The 27,711-nt window shown below is 48.5% G+C and overlaps 3 protein-coding genes across 3 annotated transcripts in view; 2 read left to right on the top strand and 1 right to left on the bottom strand.

Annotated features, from left to right (window-relative positions):
* The first annotated feature begins 1,707 nt into the window (after nucleotides 1–1,707).
* On the top strand, nucleotides 1,708–4,547 carry hry (bHLH transcriptional repressor hairy). Its single transcript, XM_037432159.2, has 3 exons — nucleotides 1,708–1,917; nucleotides 2,213–2,308; nucleotides 3,710–4,547. The coding sequence occupies exons 1-3, from the start codon at nucleotides 1,873–1,875 to the stop codon at nucleotides 4,349–4,351; spliced, it is 783 nt and encodes a 260-aa protein (XP_037288056.1). The 5' UTR covers nucleotides 1,708–1,872; the 3' UTR covers nucleotides 4,352–4,547.
* A 10,013-nt stretch (nucleotides 4,548–14,560) lies between these two features.
* The window catches only part of CstF50 (cleavage stimulation factor subunit 1 Cst50), a 37,856-nt gene continuing 24,705 nt past the window's right edge, over nucleotides 14,561–27,711 (top strand). The window contains exon 1 of the mRNA XM_075889022.1: nucleotides 14,561–14,722. The gene's annotated coding sequence lies outside the window, so the exon portion shown is untranslated. The remainder of the gene's footprint in view (nucleotides 14,723–27,711) is intronic.
* Nucleotides 25,514–27,449, bottom strand: LOC142802697 (uncharacterized). The gene is made up of 2 exons (XM_075887671.1): nucleotides 27,420–27,449; nucleotides 25,514–26,763 (listed from the first exon to the last, which is right to left on the bottom strand). Exons 1-2 carry the CDS (start codon nucleotides 27,447–27,449, stop codon nucleotides 25,636–25,638), a joined length of 1,158 nt encoding a protein of 385 aa, XP_075743786.1. The 3' UTR covers nucleotides 25,514–25,635.

The raw sequence follows: 27,711 nt of genomic DNA, 5'->3' as shown, positions 1-27,711 counted from the left end.
TGAAGATCTGTCTTGTGAAATCAGTTGTCAAGTGATTCTACCACTGTTCTGAAGGCCAGCTTGCAATTGAATACAGGTGCGTTCCCAAAGCAACTCTTGATTCGTTATAGCATCAAACTACGTGTCCAGCACTAAATGCAGCTGGTGACTGTCGTGGCATGCGGACTTGCATAAGTATGCAGAAACAACCGTTATCGGTAATTGTAATGCTCAGTGTTAGACACGTGACCAGTGACACACAAAATTCAGTGCATTGTCAGTCACCTAGATTGTAAAATGCGTACATAACAAAAGAGCGCGAAGTTCCCAGGCTCCAGGGAAAGCCACAATAGCATTGAAAGTGTCATGACGTACAGCGTCACACAGGAATCATAACGTTTCTTTCATCTGCCATAACACTTACCAACCATTTTTACTGAAAAACCCACTTTCTAAGCTTTATATATGAAATTATCCAGTCCGCATCTGAAAAAAAAATTCATAAGGCTGAAAAAGTATGCACGTTAACTATATACCTCTCGGGCACCAAGCTGTACTGAAGCTCCTTCTCTGGAATATCATTTCTACGATGTTTGTCAAATATGGATAACTGGCATCGCCTTCCATGCACACAGCACGTTAAGTCAGCATTCACAAGCTCGTTCTTAGCATCTCACTTTGACCCAGCAGCAGTAAGAGACTGGAAACAGGGCGTGCTTGGAAGTGAAAACGCACGTATACGTGACCCAACTAGGGCAATGATAAAGAAAAGAAAAAATACAGCAGAGGCAGTTAATCGGTAAAGAGCGTGCTCATCAGTGATCATCGGTAAAGAGCGTGCCCCCCACGCACGCACCCCACTTAACCCGCGAAAAGTCCTTCGGACTCTGACCCACGCGATGGTTGGGGACCGACCACGTCGATGGCAAAGCGAGCCCGCCACCACTACTCCGTTTCAGCCCGTAGTAACCAACCCAGTCGTGCCAGCACTTCAATCCGGAGCATGCCGACACTTTTAATTCGCACCGCCCAATGCCGTGTGACCGTTCATCGAACGTCGCTAGCGCTTTTCCACCCACGCGACGGCACATGCCGCCGCAGGCTACGTACGTCGTGCGTGCGCGCGTGCTAGGCATCGGGCGCGCCCGGGCAGCTCGCGTGCCCGACGCGCCCTCTCTGCATCCGGAGGAAAGCAAAAAAAAAAGGTAAAAAAGAATGACCGGCCGCGTGCGCTCATGGAGTTGGGGGTTGAAGAGAGCGCAGCCAGCGCCACGGGGGGGGAGGGGGGTGATAGAAGCGAGCGGCTGCGGCGCGCCGACGCATTCACCAACAGACGCACGCACACTGGCGGCTGCGGCGGCAGCCTGTTTGCAGTGCAGCGGCACGTGTAGCAGCGGCGGCGGGCAGCCGGCAGATGTGGCTGTCCCCCACACCCCCCGGCGGCGCGAGCCGGGGCGAGGGCGAGCCGCGCTGCGATTGGCTGCGCGAGCGTGGGAACGCGGGTGCCGAGCGTGTCTCACACGGACGGCGCACGCCTGTTTGACCTCGGCCGCTCGATAAAGGTCTCCTCCGGTGGCATTTTCCCACACTGGCTGCGGGCACGTGCTACTCTCCGAGAGCGCCGGGTGCCTTTCTCGCTCTCCCCTTCCCAGCGCACGCTTCTTTCCTCCTCGCTCGGCAGCTTAGAAAAGGAGCGCCCTCGCGACGCTCGGGCTCATTGCCGTTGTAGAACGCGCGCTTGCCACATCGTCGTCGCCGTGAGCCGTACGTTCTCCGGCACGCTCTTGCTTTTGGCGACAACCAACTTCCTGGATTACTCTCGCGCGTCTCTACAACGCCGCTTCGTCGTGTGTTTTCTCAACTCGAGTGACAACCACGGCGCAAACCAGCAACATGCCTGCCGACAGGGCACCGAGCAAGGCCAGCGAACTGCGACGGGTAAGTTCCCGGTCCACTCATCTCTGAGGTTGCAACCCCTTGTTGGGGACATATTTTTTCAGCGGCAACCACTTCGATGTCGAAGCTGAATGTTACCGAGTCCGATACTGTAGCTTAGTATTACGCAGTTTAAAATTAGTTTCGCTCACTGCCTTAAAACTTTCACAGCTAGTTAGTTTCACCGTTTTAGGATTACAGGAGCCGTTAACCCTAGTTTCTGATTTGGATATGCTACATGACGGTATGTCACGTTTGCCTCGACTGACCTTGTTCTCCGACGTTTTGTGTTTTGCAGAGTACCAAGCCCATCATGGAAAAACGTCGCAGGGCCCGCATAAACCACAGCCTGACTGAGCTGAAGAATCTCATCTTGGATGCACTTAAGAAAGATGTAAGTATCATGTCTGCAGATGCATTACAGCTGGTTCACTTTCTGAACCTTTTACGTCAAAAGTGACTATCAATAAATCTAACTCTCATCCCCATTAGTGCGTATCAAAGTTCATAAAAATGTCGCTGAACTTTGATTTCTCTACGCTACGTTGCGTAATCGTAAGTGGCATTGAAAGTCTTCGAAAGCCATGCTACTGCCCACTGCTGTGCAACTGCGCGGTTCGCTTCTTTCCGAAACCACCTTTCAGGCGCGCTGCTTTGAGTTAGCTCAGGCAGAAAAAGTAAATAAAAAAATCTAATGGTGGTGATGCCATCCTCTTCTTCCAACGGTCTTCCAATCCCACCCTCCCCCCGTGGGGTTTGTTGGAATGTCCGAACATTCCCTCACCGTTCCCGTGTAGTTGTGAGGGAGCGAACGGGGGAGGGTGGCGGGGTCTTCTGCGGCAAGTGAATACGTGCCTCCTCCTGGGGAGGGAGGGGGAGCGCTTTCCATTCACCGGTCGTACGTATCTCCCCTGCTCTGCTGCGAGAACCCGGCCCGTTTCCCACGGTCGCCAGCGCGCCAGATGGCGGGCGCGATGCTCGCTTCTTGTGTTTGTATCCCCCTCCCTGGTCCGCTTCTTCGTCTTGGTTGTCCCTCCCTCGTTTCCTGTTCGCCGCGGCGTTTTTTCTTGAACGGCCGTCCGGAAAGGAATTCGCTGGACGCGGCTGGCTCTGCTGGCACTAGCGTAGCACCGCGCATTATTACAACGACCCTGTCGTAGTAAGTCGCGCCAGTTGTAGCTGTGGCGTTCATTCCAAGTCTGGCTCACACTGCGCGCACCTTTAATCGTCTCTTGAGCGCACTGGGAGAAAGAAAAGCGTCTGGCGTGACACGCTCCGTGGTTTCATCATCGCCGTTCTTTCGCTCGTGGAAGCAGTGGGGGGAGTTTACTCATTCTCAGCGCCCCGTCGGCGCGTGCGCTGCTGGCAAGAGACGCGCGTGCGCTGAAAAGTGAAAGAAAAGAAATTTATTCACATTTTTTCTTTCCCTCTCGCGCTGTGCCCTTTCGCTATTCTCCTCAGCGCCGCAGCTTTGCTCTCTCCCTATTTCGCAGCTGTGCGCATCATACTCGCCGTTTCTCTTATTTCGTTTCCTCGGCGCTTTCGGCACGTGTGACCGTTGAAATTGCCGGGGCGCGCGCTTGGGAAACAGGATCGCCCTTGAACGCGACAGTAATCGCGACCTGCCACGTGTAGTATCTTCCTTTTTAAGCGCTGCACTATGGTTTTCCAAGACTTTCATGGTTGTTGGGGGGGGGGGGGGTTAGAAGTTTTACACTTTGCATGCTTTTGTACGATGTCTTTCGACAAATGACAGTGGTGTCTTACGGTTACTTCTTTTTTTCGTATCTTCCAGAACGCTCGGCACTCTAAACTGGAAAAGGCCGACATCCTGGAAATGACGGTCAAGCACCTCCAGCAGTTGCAGAGGCAGCAGGCCGCGCGCTCTATCGTGTCCGACAATTCGGTGGCCGACAAGTTCCGCGCCGGCTACCGAGAGTGCGCCGCCGAAGTCGGTCGCTACCTGGGACGCCTCGACGGCGTGGACGGCGCCGTCCGTCAGCGAGTGATGGGTCACCTGGCCTCCAGGGTGTCCGAGCTGTCCACGCCTCCCCCGAGTCCCGGTAGCGAGGACGGCGGACACTTCTTTAACGCCTCCGCCGGAAGCGTTCAGCTGCTCCCCACCAGGTTACCCTCGGGCGAGATCGCCTTCTTGCTGCCCCAGCCGTCTCAACTGTCCGTCTACGCCCCGGTCTCCCCGCCGGCCACGCCAGGTCTGGCCACGACTGCCGCCTCCTCGGGTATTCTCAGCCCGGCCTGCAGCGAACGCTCAATGTCTTCTTCCTCTTTGTCTTCGCCTCCGAGCCCTGTCTCGCCGTCTTCGTGCTCGTCTTCCTCGACCTTCTCTCACCACCACCAAAGCTTCGGTGGCGTCTACATGCCAGCGACGCAAGCCGCTGTCAAAGTCGAAGATGAAGCCGTCTGGAGGCCCTGGTGAAACACGGGAAGCAGATTACGCACAACTGTTCAACGGTGTCGGCTTGGGTGTTCGGATGATTCCTTTTTTTTTTTTTCCGCTATACTACCATCTTGAAGTCATCCACCGTAGCATCTTACCAGTACACCGCGACAAATTGCATCATGATCTCCAAGGACAGTTCCTCTCCCCCTTCGTGTTTTTTTACACACGAAAACCACCACGTCGTCAATGTCCTTCGTTGGATCCATCCCAGAATTCTCCCGCAAGTGCCTTAAAAGAACTCTTGACCGTCTGCTAATACGTCACTGTGTTCAAGTTGTTACCGCTAGCGTCCATGGAAGCATCGCTGTCAGACGCGTTAAGTTATTTTAAAAACTACCACCTGTTATCGCGATGGAAATGGCACGTAAGGACTGATAAGGGCGGCATCTCGTTTTTCTTTGTTAATACTGTACATAGTTATCGGAGTCAGATTGTTTACTATAAAGTGCTCTTGTCAATTCATGCGCAGCATGTCTCATTATGTGAAACTGCTTTTGTCAACGTAGTTTTGTATTTCGACTGTGATATTTCGCTGCGAAAGGTTTTGGGCCGTCGGGCTGACGTGATGTGTTCGATCTGTTAACCTTTTTTTTTCGATCGCCCGATCGGTCTGCAGCTTCGCCACAAACCAACCCATCTTCAGCTATTCATTCGCAGCTTCTCGGAGTTTGTGAATATATTTATTTTCTTTTTCTTGTACAATTACGTTTGAAAAGAAAGATGAAAAAAAATTATCAAATTATCCTCGCTCGGTTGTTTGACGCCGTCGAGGTTGAATAAAAGAAATGCTGTTTCAAACATGACATGTGCCTCTTGACGTCATTTCGCTCGCATCTGCTCGTATGGAGCATCTACATATGTAGCATGTACAAAAAAAAAAAAATGCTCCATCGAGCTTGCATGTACCGATGTAGGGCAGTGACTCGATTGTACCTTCGTGCTTCGACTCACTCCCGACAAATAGCGCATGGAAAGAAGACAAAAAAAAAGTGAATGCAGGGACCAGTTAAACTGGTAACAGTATAAAAACAAACAAAAACTCGTGGTTACTTCTCTTAAAGCCACTCGGTTATGTTGTTACTGTAGAGTAAAAGTTCGAAACAAGTAAGACTGCCTATTTGAAAAAATATTGTTGCAGTCGTTCTAATATGCACACAAGGGCATGCCTTCTGAATAATTGTTGGGGGGTGGCATGTCCCATAATCACGAAATGATTGATACCGTATTGGACTTCTTTGGAAATTTTGAACGTATGGTGCTCAACGTTCAACTAAGTCAAGCGAGGGTCTCTTAACATTTTTCCTCAATCGAAATGCGGCCACCGCGACGGGGGTCAATCCCGCGACCTGCAGGTCAGTAGTCTGACACTGTAAGCAAACCAGAGGACTGCACCATGCCATTCTTACTGTAGCTCGTGTGAGGTAACTATACCAGTGTCGCAATGCGTTACAAATCGGGAAGGCATGTCTGCAGACTATAGGTCCTCTATGAAGTACGATCTTCGTGGAGTGTCGGCCGCTCGCTGGCAAAATCAGTAGCCCTAAGAAACTGCGGCAGGAAGGTTAACTTACTGGTGTCCGTCTGGCGAAGTCCACACTGATCGCGCTCGGAGCAACAGTACTTCAATCGGAGCGTTCCGCCATTTGAGAAAAGGCTCTGAGCAGTGTAAAAAAAGAATGTAAGTACCACACACTCGCGAGCGGGATGAAGCGAATTCACGGGCGTCGCCCAGCAGGCGTCCTCACTGACCAGCCGTACCAGCACGTTGTTTTAAAAGGAGTTGTACCCCAGAACACCTACCGGTCGGTACTAAGAAAACCCCTTTCATATCTATGTAGCCTACACCAGACCAGCCCTACCCTTCCGTTTATTGCGCCTGGTTAACCTCCCTGCCTTCTCTTTTGTTGTTCTTCTCCAATGCCTAAGCTCTGGTTTGGAGTCACTGATATAAACCTCAGCGTCGCTCGCTATGAACCAAGCGCGGGGGGGGGGGGGGGGGGCACGCTGTCGAAATCTGTGATGTCACATAGCGATGGTGCCGGACATGTCAACAAGGTGTCGTGATCTTTGTTTTGTTTTTAGTGTGTTTTGTTTGATGTTTACTAAGTCTCCACGGGCAGGAGGCGAAGCAGGAATTTGTGTCAGGACTCAGGAGAGATGGGGGAGGGGTTGTGTTTCTTCATTCGACGTGGGGTCTGGGAAGAGTGTCGTCGGCGGCGCAGACCGCATTCTGCTTTTTATTTAAAGGGTGGGCGCTGTTGTGACCGAGTGTCATTTTGTGCTCAGTATCCCACGGGCGAAACAAAATTTCAGGGGGAGGGGGCACAGCTTGGTGTGCCACCCTTAACTGCGCCAATGTAAAGCGGCGATAAAACCATGGTAATGAGAAAAGGAGCCCCCACTCTCTCCGATTATTACGATATGAGGTGGCATACTAGTACAGATAATGTTGATGCAGATGATGGCCGTGGTGGTGACGATATTTATCGACACCTTTTTGTAACCGGAGTGGAAGTGGGAGAGGGGAGTAGCATAATAGTTACGTAACTAGATTTTTCTTTCCTTTGATCAGGTATCGTTTCACCTGTTTTGCCATGCAGCCTCCCATCTTTTTATGCGCCTGTTTATTTTTTTTCTTTCTCGATATTCCGGCTGTGTGATTACCTTCACTGCTTCTAATTTTCGCCAATACTGCGAACGTCCCTTGCCTTACTTAAACTGATGACCAGTTCGTCTGCCTTGAAGCTCATATCCCGCGAAAGATGCACGCATTGCACTGTGTGTCTAGTAGCAGCCGACAAGATACCGCATCCTTTCGGGATTCAAAAGCATTTCCTCGGGTCAGATTTTAGTGTATGTGGCGGCATCTAGTGGCGTTTGCTTGAATCAAAGTGCACGTATCCTCGTTTGACGTTGCGTCTGACGTTTTTACACAAATAACAGAAGTCAACGTAGGCACACTCGTCAGAATTCGCTCAGAGAGCGGTAAGGTTTTTTTTTTTTTTGTATGTGATGGCTGGAAGCGCAATTTTTAACACCCATTAATGTTCCCTAGTGTGAGAATAGGCAGCTTATTTGGGTTTCAGTGCACCGATTCACGGTGCACTGGTCATAGTCGTGCGCACGAGAGGGGGGGGGGGGGGGGAGGAACCGACCCGTCACGAACGAACGAGTTGGGCGCAGTAAATCTTCGTCGCCCCCCCCCCCTCTCCCACCCCTAACCCTGCGCACGCTTATGCCCATTTGGGCATTTTTATTGCAACGTCCCGTAGTCTGCAGTGTGACGACGAATCACAGGATAAGTATTCGTAAATGTAATAAATTACATCGCTTATGACTCTTGTACACTTTTCTTAAATGTAATTAAGTTAAATAAGCAAACTAGAGCCAGTCGAAATTTACTACAGTAATGTACGATTACTTTTACAAGGTAGTGAAATTACTTTGAATTATACTCTATAACAAAATTTACCAAAAGCGATGTCAATCGCGCTTTCGAGTTCAGATGCTATACGCGGCTTTTGTGCGGGCTTGTCTCCAGGTCACTCGTGAGGTAAGGCCCTCAATAACTTGTCTTTGGTATTTCTCTTCCCTCTCGTGTAGTCAATTCTGTGAGCTACAGGGAGAGCGAGCTATATTTTACTCAAAAACAGTTTTGGGTGGTAATGAGTTTTTTTTCCTGAAGTTACTGTCCTGGTGTAATAATGCACTACATTACTGAATTTAACTTACTAATTTGACCGAGTTAACTGGCGGAACATGGGAGATGCCTTTGTCCTGCAGTGGACGTAGTCAGACTGATGATGATGATTGCTAAATTATCAGACGACCACAGGGATTTATTGAATTACTCATTAAAGCAAAAGGTAATTTTAATAACCCACCGTAGGGGTCTGGTAGTGTTCGACAGCCGTCTCGAAAGTTGAGCACCACGATTCCCAGGGCATGTGTGTAAAATCGCTAATCCCACCGCAATTGAGAGGGGAAGTGGCGTTCATCTAGAAAAGGCACAACGGGGGACGCATCTTTCCATGGCGGTCATTTCGTTATTAGAAATATAGGTCTTACTTACATAAAAATTAAAATCGTGCTTTGAAACTGAATTGAAAAAAAGACAAGCGTGGGTTCTCAGCTCGGGTAATCTTTCATTGTTCTATCGAGTCCTCTCTGAAATCGGTCGAGTGGCAGCTGCGCTTTTCAAGAGTGATAACGCAGCTGAGGGGTACTGAACACCGGTATCCATCGCAATGTAAACAAGCTGTTCAAAGAAAAAAAAAAACATTGATTGCGATATACGTAACTGTCACGCACTTCAAAAATATGACGTTTGAAATATCAATTTAAAGGGAGGACACTTGCTAGAGGTGTTAAGGGAGTGATGAGCCTCAGGGGGGTTCAGGTCCCGCCCGGGAATCACGCCAGTGGAGAGGGGAGACATCCATATTTCTATACCGCATGGAGATGTTGAGTGAAGGATTCGAATTCGTTTCGACGAACATAGGACTCACAACTGAATTTGGTATAAAAATAATAAATAAATAAACTGTGTTCTGTGGCGGCGCACGGTCAGTTTTAAGCGCGCGCGTTCAGGTGAACAGCCTGCAGGCTCTACTGCCGGCCTCGCCGGTAGTGTCGTATATCGCCGCTTGGATCCATCAGAGCGTATACGGGGCCATTTCTGCTTTATTTGAGCACGTGTGTCGGCATTGCGTACGGTGTACACAAAACGCACGCGCAAAAAGAGAGAGAGAGAGATTGTAAAAGAGGGCGTCAGCCCTTGTCCCGCTTTTACATCCTGTCGCGTAGCGCAGAACTGCTGCACATGACGCATACGTACTTCAAAGGAACGCTAATGGTAATGCAGCTGTGTTTACCACGCGGACACATTAATAACTGAGTCCCTCCAAAACCTAGATATCATCGACAACAACGCTCTAGCAACTGAGATAATAAAGCAAACATGTAGGACACTATAGTGGACTCTTGTTTATCAGAATTTCAGTTTGTTTTTTTTTTTTGCTTATTTTTGGGGATGGGGTTGTTGACGCAACGAAGCAAGGGCAACAAGCAGACCAGGACAAGCGCACAATTCGCTGTCATGTGGTGCGCATGCATTACATCGGGCAGAGATGCTTCCATGAACGCCTGCGTGAGCACATGTACGCGATGGCAGGGTTTCTTGGCTCAGCATCTCAGCAGGTGTGGTTGCTATGCACAGTTCAACACACAATTCTATCGCATAAGCACAAAGACCATCGTACCCGTACGATCACTGAAGCCGAAAAAAAAAATGGCGTGGAAACCTGACAACAGTGAGTAAGATAACTGGCAATTGCTCTCCTATATAGACAAATTTAAGAGTTTCAGTGTCTGGCAAATGGCACGCATGACTAATGGATCTGCTCTTCTGCCTCGCGCATCGAGTGTACAAGTTTTGTTTGTTAAAATGCTAACTTTCTTTTTCTTATCTTTTTTCCAGATTGCCATATAGGTGTCTGGTATAAACTGTGCTTACATGTACTGGTCATGCTTGTCGTCCGTGTTTACCGCGAAGTATATACGTCAATCATGAATCACCAACTGGCCTAAGCAAATAAAGGCCTTACAGATAAAGGCCTTATTCATGCCGGACATACGGGTTCCACCTGGGATTTACGGCTGCGAGTTACAGATGTATCACTTGTGCCTTGTCCTGATTTAGATGATATGCTGTCCGCCTGGTCAGTCGGTAAATCCCCACCGCACTTTGTGTTACATTGAGTGTTTACCTGTTCAGTCATCGTGTTCTAATCGGCTTGTTGTGGGCTTGTACCGAGCCGACAAGCTTCCACCATGTCTTGTCTTGTGTGAAACTATAACCGCAGTCGACGCGCTATGCCTTGGACCGTTTCTGCTTCTGGAGTTGACGTGTCTCGCTTTGCCTTTAAATTGCGTTGGGGACGTGGAAGCTAATACAGGCCCCTGGAATGAGGATGTGCTATCCCTCATAAAAGATTGCCACGATGACACTACAAAAGGCTTGAGCGATATCAACCAGCGGTTGAATGCCTTGAAGACTCGTGTCCCGACCATTGTGAAAATTTCGAAGAGCGTGACAAAGTTTAAGGACAACTTTCTGTGGCCGAATCTGGGAATGAAGCCAAGTATAAGTCGAATATGAGCAAGGCAAATGGACAGCTAGTGGATGTAGTTGACGACATGAACAACAGAGGGAAGAAGACTGGAGGAACAACCTTCTCATCAAAGCCCTTCCAGATAGTGATCATGAAGCTTACAGTGAGACAGAACAAATTGTCGGGAATTCGGTCGCTGATCACCTCAAGCGATATTGAACGGGCACACCGCTTCAGCCAACGTCGTCCCGTTTTTCAGCGTCCCGTCATTGTTACGTTTTATAACATTAAATCTAAAATGGATGACCTGCGCAACTCTTACAAGCTTAAAAACCCGGAAACAACAAAAAATGTAACTTGAAGAGGATTCCTCGCCAAGTGTTCAGTTCGCAGGGCGAAAAACTGCGGGTATTTATCGGGAGCAACCACACCGGCACCACCCGGTCTTTAACGAGCTTCACCTATACAAGGCAAGGTTTATCAGTACATGCGACCACGAGCACAGCGTTAAACCCCAACCCCCTCCCTTGACGCTACCTATCTGAAGGTCAGTATATATGGCAGTTTTGACTTAAATGGTATTTTGTATTGTAACCCATGCCTTCTTATTGCAACTTTGTATGCTTGCTGAAATTAAGCGTGATTTCTAACCAAGCTTTGCGAATTAGTACCATAGTAGAGCGAATTTTTACGCTTTGCCTGCGAAGTGCCCCCCCCCCGCCCCCTTCTCAATTTTACGTGCGAAAACTTGCTGATGGTCATCGGGCTGTGAATGTGGCTGTCTAACGTATTTTCATAACGCTAGCATTGGTTACAGCAACAAAGAGTTGTTACAAAAACTGAAATGAAACGTGATAACGCTGAATGTTCAGGCTCACTTTCACGTGTTGAAAACTTCTCACGCACTTCACAGAACGCTGTAGACATGAAATAAATAGAGGAAAGATAAGGAGGTTAAGCAGGACAATCATGAGTTTGCTCCTACATTGAGGGTTGGGGAATGGTTTGGAAGTACAACTCTCTCTTTGAAACAGGAGTCAGCGAGGTTACACAAAACATTTAATCGACGTCTGCCATCGTGTGGATAGGTGTCGGTGGGAGGGGGCCACCAACTGCCGCGGGGTGATACGGACGGCCGCAGCGCAACGACCCTACCTCGCTCGGACGCAGGGGTGCGTGCGTCCGCCGTTTGTCTCTCATGCGGCAGCCACGAAAAATAAAAGGCGGGTGGAGGTGGTCACTGTTGGACGTCGCCGCACCCTGAATCGCACGCATGAGCCGTCGGTGTGGTGGCCCCGTCTCATTCGGCCCCCCTGGCAGCGGAACCACACGTGCCGCACACGGCGCGCGCCGTCGTCCGCAAGGGGGCGCGGTGACGCCTGCCCGACGCTGAAAATAAAAGGCCCAGCAGCGGCGGCGCTTTGTGCGCTGCGCGGCGCGCTTAGTAAGCGCATCCTGCGGTTCGGAGGGCGTGCCTGCACAAAACACACACAGGAGATACGCTGGTGCACGCGGCGCAAGCGTCAGATATGTAGGCGAGCTCGGCACAGCGTCGATGCCGCGCGTAGCAGACGACACGGAGCCCCGCACTCCGTGAACAGACGACACCCCGTGGCGGAGGTGTGCATGTGAAAGGACGCGTGCATAAAAACCACGCCCCGCTTCCACGCGTGCGATCTGACTTCCTCGTCACTACAGCCTGCACTAGGGGTCGTTAGGATCGTTAGGAGCGCCAGGTAAAACACGGAGGGGGAGAGGGGAGTGAGCGCGAAAGTTGTTGATGATATGTAAGGTTTAACATTCCAAAACCACGATACGATTATGAGAGACGCCGTAGCGGGGGGCTCCGGAAATTTTGACTACCTGGGGTTCTTTAACGTGCACCCAAATCTGAGCACACGGGCCTACAGCATAGCACGAAACTTCTCCCCCCCCCCCCTTTTTTTTTTTCTCCTCAAGAGCAAACATATAAGATAAACAGCGTGTTTCGAATTCTGTGCACTTTCTGTAGAAATGCTTCAGGTAGTCAAAACACAACGCACCTTTGTCCCTGCCTCCACTCTCCAATAACATATAACAAAACGCAGAAGCTTCCCGTATAAAGGATACCTATAGTATTGGTTATCATTAGTAGAAAATTTATTAGATCGGGTTAACGAGACAAATACTTAGCGTTACAGTATTTATAGAGTCGTTCGGAGTCAACGCGGAAAAAATACGAAATGAGGAATGGTATAAAATTTCTTACTTTACAGTGACGTGTCGCTGGTCCCTATTTGGCTACGAAATAGATAATGAAGCTTCGTCCTTATTCTTTTTTTTTTCATCTGTGGTACATGGTAATTTTGTTCCTATGATCAAGAAATTAACGATGATATTCGCCTCAAATGAATATCGATCATTCTAAACAGATTCCGTTGAACCCCACAAATACCCCATAGTTGCGAACTATGTTGCTGTTATGCGGCTTTAACTTTTAACATTGGCTGAACGTTGTTAATGTTCGCCTTTAATCACGCTGCAGCAATGTTGCCAGCAGACAATGTTGGGGGGGGGGGGGGGTGATTTTAAATGAAAAGGAGAGAAACGTGTATCCTGTAACTGTCTCTCAGGGGGAGGACACCTCAACAGTGGCTCACCAGGTGGTGGGGGGGTAAAGGGGGATTAAAATGACACGATTAAAAGGTAAATAGATAGATAGATAGATAGATAGATAGATAGATAGATAGATAGATAGATAGATAGATAGATAGATAGATAGATAGATAGATAGATAGATAGATAGATAGATAGATAGATAGATAGATAGATAGATAGATAGATAGATAGATAGATAGATAGATAGATAGATAGATAGATAGATAGATAGATAGATAGATAGATAGATAGATAGATAGATAGATAGATAGATAGATAGATAGATAGATAGAGAGGGGGGGGGAGGAAGGAGCGAGGCGCAGGGACAGCGAAAGACGGAAGTAAGGAGAAGATAGGAAAGATGGACACAGTCGCAAGAGTCCGAGGACGGGGCACCACTCGGCGAGAGCTCTTGTCAGGAGATGGCGTAGGGCGAGCCCAGTCGGCCAGAGCTGCGCTGTCGTCGGAGATCGCGGTGGCACACCGGTCGGCACGAAATCCAGCAAGCGAGTCCAATGTCGGAATGTTAAGAACTTGCGCCACATCATCAAATGGGTGTTGTTGACTTCATGCTGCCTGCATGTAGCCAACGTGTGCGCAAGAAAACTAAGACGTCATGTGCATGTACTGCGGTGTTTACTATCAGTAGTTAGCTACAATGGGCAAACACGATGGCGTCTGTCTTGACGATTTCGCAAGGAATAGCAAACGTTTCTAGACGTGCCTAATGTCAGCCACACTTTTTTTTTTTTGTTTCATTTGCCTTAATACTAACACGTGCACTGTGTCAGCATGACACGTGGAGTCATCGGCGTCTTTGCATCTCTGATTTACCAATGGGCAACTGCAGAAAAGTGACGCTTCACTCTCTAGCTGATACGACTTAGCATTTTCTTATTGCACAGCCTCCGCGGTGGTTCATTGGTTAAGGGGAGTCACCCTGTCATTTTTTTTTTCGTTTTGCTTGCGTACTTATACGCACACATACAAACGCGCACACGAACATAAAGTATAAAGTATATTAGGCATAAAGTATAATGAACCCCCCCCCCCCCCTCCACAAAAGAATTTGGCTACGCGCCTGGTTACGGCGCTCCACTGATGAATCAATAGACATGGGTGTTCGACCCCAGGCGCGGTGGTTGCATTTAGATGGAGACAAAATTCTAAAGGCCCGTGCTATGTGAGTGCACGTTAATGAACAGCACCACGTGGTGAAACACATGCTGCTGTAAACGATGGCGTACCACCCAGTTGGTGACGGTGGTAATCTATAGATATTATAGGTCACTCTATCTATAGACCAATTGCACAATGAGGCTGCGTTTTTTTTTTTTTTCGCCGCAGCGTGGTTTAGCGTCTCAGATGTTTCGCCGCCGTGTCGGTGTGTGGGAATCTGCGGCTGTTTATGCAGCGTATGCGCTCAGTACACAGAGTATTGAGCACTGTTCTTCACGCCACACGGTCGAAACATAGAAACGCTTTGCGAGTGTAAAGACTCTAGTAAGTGATCGCTAAGCAGTCAGCTTCGAAATGGCTGAAACTGAAAGCAGCGGCGAACCACCGAACGTTCTCGCAGCGGTGCCTACGCCGGGAGGTGAGTGAAATTTCAACGCATTCCTTAAGCAGCAAGTGGTAATTGGTTAGTATGTTTTGTTAAAGCTGGCCTTGTGGATGCGAGTTCTGGGGCATGCACTAGCATTAAATTTTCGGATATATCGAAGTAGTGGGTGAAACGTAAATTGAGACGAGCGAATGCGTACGTCATTGTGCAGCTGCCCCTTAAGTGCGCGCATTACTGTCCAAATAACTCTCGGTTTTTTTTTTTTTAAGCCGTGAATATTTGTTTAACGTAACTTTAAAATCGCTAGCAGATCATCTTTTTCTGCTCAGAACGTCGCAATACGAAGTTTATGGAACGAAGGAAGCACAAAAACCGATGACTGTGTTTACTCGTTTCGTCGTCGAAGTCAAAAGCTTGTATTTGATTGTTGTGTATAGGATATCAAACTAATGTATGACGAATGAGCTCGAACTTCTGTGTAGAAGCGACACGAAGATAAATGAATATAAACGTCTCGCCCATCTGGAAGCACGGCATGGCGTAAGTTCATTTCTACGCGAGCAGCTGCCACTGGCGATAAGCCGAAACTGCACCCGTTTTTTTGGTGGCATTTTTTTTAAGTGGCCCTGAAACGCTTTTTTGAGTAACCATGGAATTAATTCACTGTAAAAGCGCGGTACCTCACAAATTGAAAGCCGCTAAAATTTTAAGAATCCGTCCAGTACGAGCGAAGTTACAAAGATTTGTCAAACGCTGCAATCACATTCTCTCTTCTCTCGTCCCGTCGAAAGCGCTGGAAGCTGAGCAGAGAGGGATGGGAGGGGCAAACAAAAAACGTCACTCACGCCTCATGACCTTGAGCACTTATTTATTTTTTTCCCTTCGACTTTTTTTAATTCGATAGCGCGTGCACGCGTGGACAAGTGACGGCCTCTCGTGGCGACCTCCGTAACAACCGAGCGCGCCATGTTCAAATCAGCCAATGGCTGATAGATGGGCTTACTGGGCTCGAGAGAAGAGAAAGTTATGTTTAGCTCACTTTGACAATTTATTGTGAATTCCAGGCCACTTGCTGCGCTATAATATTTGGCTCAGGTGTTGTCGAGAGCCTCTACTACCTATTGGCAGCGTTTTTGGTCAAAAAACGATGGAGATGATGAAGTGTGCCAGCAGCCCACCAGAATCACAAACTGTTGTAATGAAGAAACGGCCACATGTACAGACAACAGATATAACGAGATATTTGTCGGCGAAGAAGGCCTGTGAGCTGAGTAAAGTCATTGCGAAGGAAGGTGCACCTCGCGTGCCTCGGCTGCCAGCTTTTTGTACTTTCGATAGTGGTTGTCGTAGCCAAACAGAGCGCCGTGTTAACCTGTCGGCCTAATCTCGTCCGATATTTCGACTTTCGGCAGCACAACTGCTTTAGCACATTAAAATATAATAAAACGGCCAACAAAACACATATACCTCACACCCTCCGCGCACGAAAAACGCCGCAATCTTAACACACCAGCGGTGGTGGCTGAACGGCCGGTGGAGAGAGAGAAAGAGTGTGACGAAAAGGCACCGGTTTGGGGCTCCACTCCTCCTCTCAGTGAATACTGTTTATAGTAAAAAGGTATGTGCGGGCAACGTGAAGAAATATAGAAGGGACAGTTTCACTCACAATGGAGCTCGTTCGGAAAACAGGCTCGTCTTTGCACTTTTCTCCCCTATAGAAACACACGCTATAAAGAAAGTTTTTTTTTTTTTTCCCCTTCGTTGAGAAGACTCCGTCAGCAGTTAAACGCCACTGTTATCGCCTACCCGCCTCCTTTGTCCCCGCTTCCGACTCGGCTCCACACAATGTAATTGCGTGTCACTTGCAAGGCGCGCATGCATATACATATTAGTCTCTTTTTCTCGGCTCTCTGATTGCACAGCATACGCGCGTTTGCGTTTGTTCACGTAGCGCATGCCTAAGTGGCTTACAAGTTATGCGTGCCAGTCATAGCGTTTTCCTTCAGTCCTCTGACGACGTGATGGCAGCGTAGCATGCGAATGCAATGACGAGCACAGTAGCGTAGCCAGGGGGTGGCACACCAAACCCGTGATTGATTGATATGTGGGGTTTAACGTCCCAAAACCATTATATGATTATGAGAGACGTCGTAGTGGAGGGCTCCGGAAATTTCGACCACCTGGGGTTCTTTAACGTGCACCCAAATCTGAGCACACGGGCCTGCAACATTTCCGCCTCCATCGGAAATGCAGCCGCCGCAGCCGGGATTCGAACCCGCGACCTGCGGGTCAGCAGCCGAGTACCTTAGCCACTAGACCACTGCGGCGGGGCACCAAACCCGTGACCACCGCCCACGCACCCATACCAGGGATTTTTTTCTTTTTCTCATGGTATGTACAGAGCGGAAAATGACCACTTCCCTGCCCGGCCTCCACTTCAGATAAAAAAAAAATGACCCCACTCCTGGTAGAAACAAAAAAAAAAAAAAACTGCCGACGTCTTTGGACGATTAGAGTTACTCTATATGCTGGCATATACAGTAACTCCATGGACGATCACCAAGCAGCCCCTCTAGATTGCTGTGTGACGGGAAACCAGGGCTGGCCAAGAGGCGCTATCAGTGACGTAGCCAGAAAATTTTGGGGGCTTTCAACCAACAGCGTCGGCCAAAGGAGCACCCCCCCTCCCCCATTTCAAACTATATACCATTGCTTCTCTACTACCATGCACTCGCTTCGATGCAACATAGACATTAGCCGTCTTTTCCACCCAAGACAAAATCCTGCGGACACCCATGGGTTAGACCAACCTTTATGAACGTTAGAGCGCACGTTTGTGTGTGCGCGCGCAATTTACACATGCGAAGTTGAAAATTTCGGTGATGGAGTGTTGAAACCACCTGGCTACCCCATGGGGCGTTACGACATCATGAGTGTGCTTGCCAAAGATATTATGCCGGTATATCTGGTGTGCAAACAACGAGAGAAATGACGCCCTAAATGCGAACGATAACTGCGACACGGGTATCGGTATGGTCTCCAATCGGTATTTCATACCAATCTTGCGGACGGGTTGCAAGGAAAGACGTAGGGACAAAGAACCGACATATACGAGCGCTGTAATAACTGCGAGCCTGTTATCAATGTTCGCGGCACTGTGGCGTGAAACTCCTCTCGTATTGCATTCACAGCCTACAGGCAATGACGGAAGGTTTAGGAAGGTGCTGCTTCCGAAATTTCGGATTAGATTACTATAGCACTTCTCGTGTGTCACTCTCAACAACCTTCTCACCCACTAAAAAAATTATACACCTCCACAGTTCCAATTTGAGCGGACACATTAACTGAAATGTCGGAATTTCGAGAGTGCTATATGTCACGCCGACGGCGCGCACACCGTTATTGATATGGAAATATAGCGGTAGCCGTAACATTAAAGGGTACCTGCAACACTTTTTTATGTAACCATGGAATGGATTCACCAAAGGAGCTTGCTCCAAAAGTGTTGCATGGCCCCTTAAATGCTTGAAAAGACTCTGAGAATTGCTCTCTCCTTCCTCTTTCTATATATACCTTTTAATCCTATCGTTTTAATCCCTCATTATCCCCATCTTTTGTGAGCTACTGTTGAGGTGTCACACCTGATGCAGACAGTTGCGGGGCTCACTTTTCTCTACTTTACCCTTTAAGAACCACATAAGGAAAAAAAAAGAACAGGTGAGACAGGAAATTCAGGCATGTTAACCAGTCTAGGCGAACTGGTATGCTGTAATATACATTGAGAAAGAGATGGGGGAGTTATAGAGGGAAAACCGCACTCAGTATAATTAGTGGGCTCGAAAGATGCCCCAAAAGACGCAACTGCTTTTAGAGCGTCTGTGATAGCTTTACTACAAAAGCTTCCTCAGCCAGAGTCTGAAAGTGCTGCCCCAGCTCCTCCTCCTTCTTCTCCCAACACACACATACCACATGATTTATGCGGAGCACTACCGCATACTAAGCACCGGCTATTAAGTGTTAGATAAATTTTGGCTACTGTTGGGTTTGGTAATGTTGGCTACCGGCTGTTGTATACAAGAAACGGCGTTCTCATTCCATCTCAGACCAATGCCCGAGTTGCTACTCTCACACGCATTGCCAGAATACAACCTATATGGCTGCATTTAGTTTTCTCTTCAATTTTGTTTTCGAATTGACTAGTCAGCACGCCCGCTTCAATTCGCGCTCGCCACACCTCTTGCTTAATTGTTACACTAATCACGCGCGCGAGGATAATTGTGGTGCGAGTGAAAGAAGAAAACGAGTTTGTGCCAAACGACGGCTTCCATTTCTATACCCGTGTCTTCTTTTCGTAAACCTCTCCAGAGCTGTCGCAAATGTTTGCATGCTCAACAACCGCAAACCGCAGGAAAAAAGAACGAGACAGTAGGTTGAACGCAAAAGAACACACACAGCGCGAATAAGAGATGAGCCCTCACTCTATGGTTCAACGCAAAAGCGCGTCTTGTTTATGCTAAGTGCGTCGAGCCCTACCCCCCCGAACCACCACTTACAGAGAAAGAACAGGCGCCGCTGAAAGCTGGCCACAACTTGCACGCCTGGCGTGCGTTGCGGAGAAGCCGACCTTGCCACCGAGGCCCCCCCGCGCAAGAAACAATGGAAGGTCCGTGGCACACGTGGCAAGAACTTGCGCCGCTGGACAAGGACAGCTGGTCCATAGAAGCTGGGCAAGCAAGCTTGAGTGCGCGCGGCCGCGCTCCCCTTGAACATGGTTTGCAAATTAACGTCGTGCAACAACTTGCGAGACAGGCGCGCGCGAAGAAAGAAAAAAAAAAGAAAAAAAAAACCGAATCTTCATCATCACCGCTGCCACGTGGCGTTTCGCTTGAGAGAGCGGAATGCAAAAAAATAAAATGGAAATAGAGGAGGCACCGAAAGGTTCCTCGGAAATTACGTGTACGTATACACTTGCATGACAAATCGTTGAGACGTTAGCCCTGCGCACGCGAGAATTATAATGCCAGACGCGCTGACGTCGAAAGCGGACAAAGGGAGCGCGCAAGACTGCAGTACTGTCGCTCGATGTTTCCTTATGCTGTAAACTCTTGAGACGCTAGTGGTGTGAATTGAAGTGGTGTGAGAACAGGGGCGTCAGTAAGGAAACTCGCATAACTTGGGTCCCTCATAAAGCGAAAGCCATATTTGTCTTCTCAGCCGGTATGTATGTATGTATGTATGTATGTATGTATGTATGTATGTATGTATGTATGTATGTATGTATGTATGTATGTATGTATGTATGTATGTATGTATGTATGTGGGGTTTAACGTCCCAAAACCACCATATGTTTATGAGAGACGCCGTAGTGGAGGGCTCCGGAAATTTCGACCACCTGGGGTTCTTTAACGTGCACGCACCCAAATCTGAGCACACGGGCCTACAATATTTCCGCCTCCATCAGAGGTGCAGCCGCCGCAGCCGGGATTCGATCCCGCGACCTGCGGGTGAGCAGCCGAGTGCCTTAGCCACTAGACCACCGTGGCGGGGCGTGTTTGTATGCATGCACACAGATTTTGGTGCACGTTAAATATGTATGTAAGTATGTATGTAAGTATGTATGTATGTATACGTACGTACCGATGCTGCCCCGCCACCCTTCGAAAGCTCTCAGCACCTAATAATGACATTCTGCCGTGAAGGGCGGAGAACTGGGCTATGAATTTGCGTGTTTTTTTTTCTTAGTAGTAAAAAGGTTTAATCGAAATGAATAATTAAGGCATTAGATCAATTTAAAAAAACTAAAAAGTTTTTTATTATTATTTGTCGAGCCTTGTGGCACACTTGTCACCGCCTTGTTATGATGGGGACGTGTTCATAGCATCCATCCATCCATTCATTCATAATCAACGAGGCAAGCCTTCCGGCATGGATCTGTAAGAAGTGTGAGGTGATACGAAACGGTCTTTCACGTCAACGGGACAGTGAAATGGGAAAGGAAACGTTTCTTGGCGTCGCCTGCTCGAGTCGTTCAGAACTTTGAAGACTAATAACATCAGTTTTCGTGGATACATTTTGGATACTTTTGCGTTGTTCTCGGCATTTATTACTAAAACGCACACAAGCGTTAAATTAGGCAGTCGTGAAACCGTCCCGTGGCCCCTTTAACGTCCAAAACCACATAATTACCATATAATTATGAGGGACGCCGCAATGGAGGGCTCGGGAATTTTCTACCACCTGTGTTTCATAGCGAGCGCATATAGACTATCTTACCTAAGACATGTGAGCGCCGCCATCTTGGGCTGTGAAGCCGATGTTTTCTTGTTTTTGTGTATTGCCGCGTGAATTATGTCATGAAGCATCGTATGCATCAACCGAACCCTATGCGTCTACCGCAGTGTGGTTTGCCTATAGTTAAAGATGCAAAACACAAAGGCTAAAAACCCAATACGGTGGCACTGAAACCCATCCATGAAGTAGTCTATATATTTAAGCAAACGTGCCCATGGGCTTTAGCAGACGGTGCAAAAGGAGCACTTTCCCCCACCCCAGATACGCCAGTGCTCTTCCCTCCCTCGGCCGCGATGGAACAATGGTTTGTAACTCCCTTCCCCCCAAGGGAAAATCCTGCCGACGACCTTGCACGTGCCCGCAGCACATCGCTTGCATCGAAATTCGCTTACACAACCTTCGGGTAGTGCCCCGTAACCGCAAGGTCAGCACAGCGGCTAACGGCCACTTCCGAGGAGGAGCACGTGGAATGATGCCAGCAATGTAAATTAACGCGGCAATGTTTTCCAGAGACAACTATTCTTTTAATGGGACTCTACAACACCTTTTTAAGTAGCCATGGAATGAATTCACTAAATGAGCTTATTACCTGACGAATTCACCGCTGCATTTTTTTTCAGAGTTCATCCAGTACGAGCGGAGTTACTAAGATGTGTCGCACGCTGCAATCCGCACTTTCCACGATGACACTGCATGCGCCCTTCCCTAGCGGAGAAGTCGTGAAACGACTTCTGGTCTCGGAGGCCTTCATTCGAGCGATGCTTCCTCCGTGGAGCAATGCCAGTTCTCCCAGGCTCTACCAACGCCTTAACAAAACACTAGAAGGCATGACGATAGTTATAGCGCGAGAACGAAATGACGACACAGAGACAAGAAGGACACGAAAGACACGAGCTCTGTGTCGTCGTTTTGTTCTCGCGCTATAACTATCGTCATGCCATTCCAACTAGCCCAAGCTGCCACACTTCTAAGCTGCCACACTAGAAGGCAGCACGGGAAAATGGAAACTCTTTTTCGTCCAGACGAGAGCGCAGAAACATAAGCAGGGATGGTCGGCACTGGAAAGAAAGATAAGTCACGCACGCCTCGCCATCTTGATCATTTCTCTCTCTCTCTCTCTCTCTCTCTTTTTTTTTTGTCTGCGAATACGCAGTTTTTGAGCGCGATCGCGCGCGCGCGCGTGGACAAGTCGCGACCTCCCGTGGCGGCCCCTGTATCCACCGAGCACGCCATTAGAGTGTACTAGAAGTGTTGAGTGGCGTGACCGCGCCTCGCCACCCGATCCCGTCCGCGTTGCTCGCAGCGGCGGCGCTGCAGTCGAATAGTACTGAAAGAGCCACGCGCCGCGTGCAAGAACTGCTATGCGCTTCGGATCCTCCGTCGTGCTTTCTTGGTGCAGATTTCTTCGTACCTGCCCATCATTCATGTCTAGCACATGATGCCATAGCCCTTGAAGTATGACATGCCAATGTGCTGAATTTGAGCTCCATAAAAGCCTTTCTGAGAGATCGAAAATTATTCAGAAAGGGTGTGTCTTATACTGAATTCTTTTCTTTCAACTCTTTCTGCTTCGGTTAGGCATCTACAATATTCAGAATAACTGAGCCAATTTATTGGGAGTTAGCTGTGCTCAGAAATTTGTGCGATTAAAAAACAAATACTGTGTAACACGCACGCAGAAACAGAAAGCCATAAGTGAAGAGAAGAGGGGAAGGGAATCTGAACCCCCTACACCACGAAATGTTTTCGTTATTCAACTTTTCAGGGTATACTAAAATATTCACACGCATTCACAGCGACCACGAAGTGCCAAGGTCATGCGTTCTGCTGCACACCCCACCCCCTCAAAAAAAAAAAAGAAATCTGCCATGGGTAGCCCTGTGCTAATAGTTTACAGTTGGAGAAGCTGAATATAGCGTGCGCACTGTAGATTTCACATTTTCGACAGTATGAGGTCTCAAAACAAGTTCAAGTCTACCGTAGTCGGACGAGAAATGCACCGCCTAAAAATATTAGCTGTGCTAAGGAGCATTGCATGAATATATATATATATATATATATATATATATATATATGTGTGTGTGTGTGTGTGTGTGTGTGTGTGTGTGTGTGTTTAGTACATATAAAAGGAAGGAAAATTTCTCAAAACAAGATGCACCACTGTCTGCCTACACTTTTGATAATAATAGTAAAACTACGCTTATAATACAAAACATCGTCAAAAATTTGCTCGCTTGCAATGGCGTTGTGCCAATAGAATATTCGGAAAACAGCACAATTGAAGCTGCCGATACAAAATGACAACTGGTTAGAATGAATTTACGCAGATTAGCAGACAAGCTATATACACAATTGGCACTTTTTAATATGTTTGTGTGTTGTTTTAATAAGTTTAATATGTATTAAGCCTTTCAGAAAGCAATAATTATTATCTTCCGCAAAACTGGCACGATAAAACAGAGTCGTCACCGAATAATTTTGTGACAACGTTACTTATACTCGGGTTTTTCGTCATATGAGGAACACTCTTCTCTGGATATCGTAGAGACTGCCAACGCAACAAGCGCATGATTTAATCATGGTTTTGATACTTCTACTCTCTTTCTAGTTCGCCAGCAGCCAGTTATGATGTAACACAGCTCAAAGCACTGATTGTGTAAGAAGCTAGGCGGATCCGTGTAAATTCCGATTGGCATTTTTTTTTCAGGTCAGCAGGCTTTTGAAACAGTGAATGCCTTGACGCAATTTCGGCATGCCTGCATATTCACTCGTGCACTATGGCGCTTATCAGGTGTGCATACTCTGATAAAGACTCAGAAACACATTAAACGCGCTAAACGAGCAATTACACACTTTCGCAGGCTCGGGCGCGCGCGCTCCGAATGCAGACGCTCCTGAGACCTTCAGTACCATGCGACTACAGCGCCGCCGCTACTGTCACCCGCCAGAGAATCAGCCGAGATGCGGCGCGGCCGCCTCGTTCACTCCACTGCCCCCTTCTAGTACACTGTAACGCCATGCTCAAATATGGCTCAAACCAGCCAATGCCTGAAACAATGGCTCTGACTGGAGATTTTCGAGCTTGTATCGTCATTTCTCGAGAAAAGAGAGAGCAATTGTTAGCCGACTATGATAATTTATTGGGAATTACAGGCTGCACGCTGCGCTATAATATTTGGCTCGTTTGTTCTGAGAAGCCTCGACTAGCGATCGTGAGTTTTCTGACCATGCTCTAAATGCGTTGTAGGGGCCTGGCTTGCCGTTCTTGCATCTCATGTGGCGTGGTAATGCTCAAAGTAAATCACTGTACGCCATAACAAGGCCATCAATTCTCAAACCCGGGTTAAAATGGACGAAAAATGACTATGATACTGTAATTAACAGAAATAGCCAATAAGTATTAGCATTAGTTATCTTAATATCGCTAAATCGTTTCAGAACCCTGCGGCTGATACGGACAGGGCGCAAGAGAGAGCACCAACTCCTCGCCGAGTGGGCCAATCCTTCTCCCCCTGCGCCGACACGCGACTACGCTTGATGAGGACGTGGATGGGGAAAACAACCAGATGGAATTCGCTGCAGACGATGCGTATATCCACCCCAAAGCGAACAGGAAGTCGATAAAGCGCAGTGAAAACAGCACACATGCCACGCGCCGAGTTTATTAAATCTGTCAAACAAGATTCCACTCGTGCCAGGGAGAGCATACATTCACACAGCAAACAGTGACGTTATTGAAACTTTGGAAAAATGAGCAGTGGGAACCCTTCGAATGGGAATCGCCGCGCGCCCGTGCGATGCACTTCTTCGAGTTTCACACGAATTGCCCGCCACACGTTTTTTTTTTTTTCATGACATATGCTTTTCTTATGCAATAAAGTTCCACCATGTGAAAGTCAGCGCGTCCTTGTCCTTCCCTCTGGTTTTGTCCTCGTTTAAAGCAAACGCACAGTTTCCTTGTTACTGCGCATAACCAACTATAGCTCAACGTTTGACATTACTGAGAGATATTGTGCGCGCGTGCGCTGCTGAATGTGCTGTGTTTATCTCTCTTCCCTATCTTTCGTCTCCCCATCTCATGCACAGGGTAGCAAACCGGCTGCCTAAAGGCTGGTTAACCTCCCTGCCGTTCTTTTCCTCCTATTTTTCTTATTTCCTTCCTTACAGGGAGACACAGCACGTTGCGGTGTCCAGGGATGTGGTGCAGTGGTGCAGATAACGCAGTAGCAACCCCTGCCTACGCTCAATGTGGTTACATGCGTGCGAGATGGAGGTGTGGAATTTCTCATTATGCTCCAAGCATAGCATAGCTGGCCCTATGGGGTGGTTTGAGGAGGGAGGATGGGTGAGAGCAGTCTTTTTCCGCAGGGACCATCTCCCCCCCCCCCCTTGTTTATCGAGTTCACGGCGTAAGGAAAACAATTTTTTTTTACATCGTGTCCCAAGCTTTCCAAATGACACTGGTCGAAAAAAATCACGCATTTCGAAATCCACTAATATTTATTCGCTTTACAACACATATATTACCCAATATTACAACACACATATATTAACACACATATTACAACACATATATTATATTATTCGCCTTACAACACTAATATTTATTCGCTTTACAAGCGTCATGAAAATTTAAGATAAACAGAGATTAAGATTAAGATAAACAGCTCTGCATGTTTCCATTACCTCTAATGATAGTCAGAAGAGTTCGCATGTCCCTTGGCATGATGGTGACGCGGCGCGCGTTGTGCGCTATCGTGTTCGTGCCCTCTAGGAGCTGCACGAGGACCGCTTCGCCGGCTTCGTGTAGAGCTTCGAGCGCCAGTGCCTGCATGGCGAAATCGTGACCGTCCGTCGCGTGACGTTGCAGGATCTCGCGCACAACTCTGGCAAAAGCCCGTCTCGGTATGAGCTTGCGCGTTTTCGACTGAAGCCGCACAATTTCTCGGTACACTCGGTAGCCCGGTGGTACTCTCGCCTTCTTCATCACACCTCGCTGCGGCCCTGGTTGGCCCGATGGCCGCGACGCTGACCGTTCCGGCATCTCCGAGGTGCCACCGACATCGGTCTTTGCCTTGGTAACGTCGGACATCCTCGCCGGAGAAGTGGACGCACGGTTATCGCGGGGCTCTTCGGGGCGCGGGCTCCTAACATTTTCCGTCGATCGACTAGACCGCTGCGGACTAGCTTCTGGCTGTCGTGCACCGCTTGGCTCGTTGGATTCAGGCACTGAACCGGGCGCACTTGCCTTGGCACTGGGAGCCTCGAGTGACTGGCGTCCTAATGGACCTGGACTGTCAATGGGACCGGCGTGCGTCGGACTGTCATCCCGAGGATGAGAGGCAGTCCGGAGAGACTGGCCTCCCGTTGACGTAGGACTGGAGACGCGGCCGAGAGGCCTCACGCTGTGCTCACCGCGAAGGTACGGACGACTCCAAAATGAACCTTGTCTCGTTGACCCTTGCGGTTCGCCGGTAGGAGCGGCAGGCGAAGGTGCCGTTGATTCGGACGACCCACCGTGCTCGCGATGAGGCGTCTTCTTTGCCGGCCCAGCTTCCGACGACGAGCCGTCTCTTCTCCGTCGATTCAACTCCGCACCTTCGCGTCGACGCGCGCTGGAGCTTCCGTCGTCACCTCTTTTAGGCTTACTTGTCCGTAATCGTCGCCGGCTTCTTGCATCCGGCTCTGAAGGGCCACCACGCGTTTCGTCGGGTTCTTGGTCACTCGTTTTCAATACTGTTGAACTGAGCGACGTTTCCGTGGACGACGATCTATTCGCAGCCTATTGCGCTAGAGTGAACCACTGTGCCTTTTTAGGCTGCCCCGACGAAGACGAACTTGTGCCCGTGTGGTTGTCTGGAGATCGCCGAGAGGACATTTCTCCCTTGAGCACGGCAATGTAGAAGTCTCGGGCGAAGATTCAACTGTCAAAAAACACTTAAAAACTGTCAAAAACTTCAAGTGTTGCGAAACGCAACTTCGGCGCGCTCAGCTACGTTCGTGGAGTTAGCGCCTGTAACATTGTTGCCAGGTGCCAAGCGGTGACCCGATTAACGCAACGGAGCAACTCAACGTCGTTTGTTTACACGGCTTGCACTTCAAGTCGCCTTGAAGTCGCAGACAGACAGCATGACGCTTCCCGAAGGCCGCGTGATACAGCCACTTTCGTTTGATGTAAAGTAATAACACGAAAGCAGCCGCTTTACACTTCCCAGCTGTGTGATGGAAGCGGTACCGAATGTACGGGTTTCCAGTTCAAAACTTCCGGGTTTTCATTAGTGCCCATGGCAAGGAATTCATGAATCGCTGCGAGCCTCTTTATTCCTGCCTCTTTCTAGAAGCTTCTAGATATCTCAATCGTGAAACCTCAAGAAGAGAAGCGCGCATATTTTTTGTGAAAACATTGTGCACACATTCCCATCGAACCCGAATGCTTACGTGAAATCGCAGCGATGGCTCTTTCGACATAGTTCAACAAAAAAAAAGGAAGAAAAAAATCTGGCTCGCGAGCAGTAAGCGTTCATCTTACTTGTTATCATAGTTTCAATCACAGCCAGTCCAGCATTTGCGCAATAAACAACTCGCGTTATCGAGCAGGAATCGTACTTCGTCCAACGCCACTGCATTTATATCGTCACTAACCAATCTGATAAGCAGTGCCGAACGACTGAAGAAGGAAAGAATGTTTTGCGTACGCATGCAGTGTTAATAATTGATATTCCAGCCAGAG

Source organism: Rhipicephalus microplus, chromosome 3 (assembly GCF_043290135.1).
Source record: "Rhipicephalus microplus isolate Deutch F79 chromosome 3, USDA_Rmic, whole genome shotgun sequence".
Classification (NCBI taxonomy): Eukaryota; Metazoa; Arthropoda; class Arachnida; order Ixodida; family Ixodidae; genus Rhipicephalus; species Rhipicephalus microplus.
This window is presented reverse-complemented; position numbering and strand designations above follow the sequence as displayed.

Bases quoted from the DNA above. Each gene is read 5' to 3' on its own strand.
- hry (XM_037432159.2), top strand. From the start codon at position 1,873: ATGCCTGCCGACAGGGCACCGAGCAAGGCCAGCGAACTGCGACGG. The intron at 1,918-2,212 runs GTAAGTTCCCGG...TGTGTTTTGCAG, and splicing joins AGGCCAGCGAACTGCGACGG to AGTACCAAGCCCATCATGGA. The intron at 2,309-3,709 runs GTAAGTATCATG...CGTATCTTCCAG, and splicing joins TGGATGCACTTAAGAAAGAT to AACGCTCGGCACTCTAAACT.
- LOC142802697 (XM_075887671.1), bottom strand. From the start codon at position 27,449: ATGTCGAAAGAGCCATCGCTGCGATTTCAC. The intron at 26,764-27,419 runs GTAAGCATTCGG...CTAGCGCAATAG, and splicing joins AGCCATCGCTGCGATTTCAC to GCTGCGAATAGATCGTCGTC.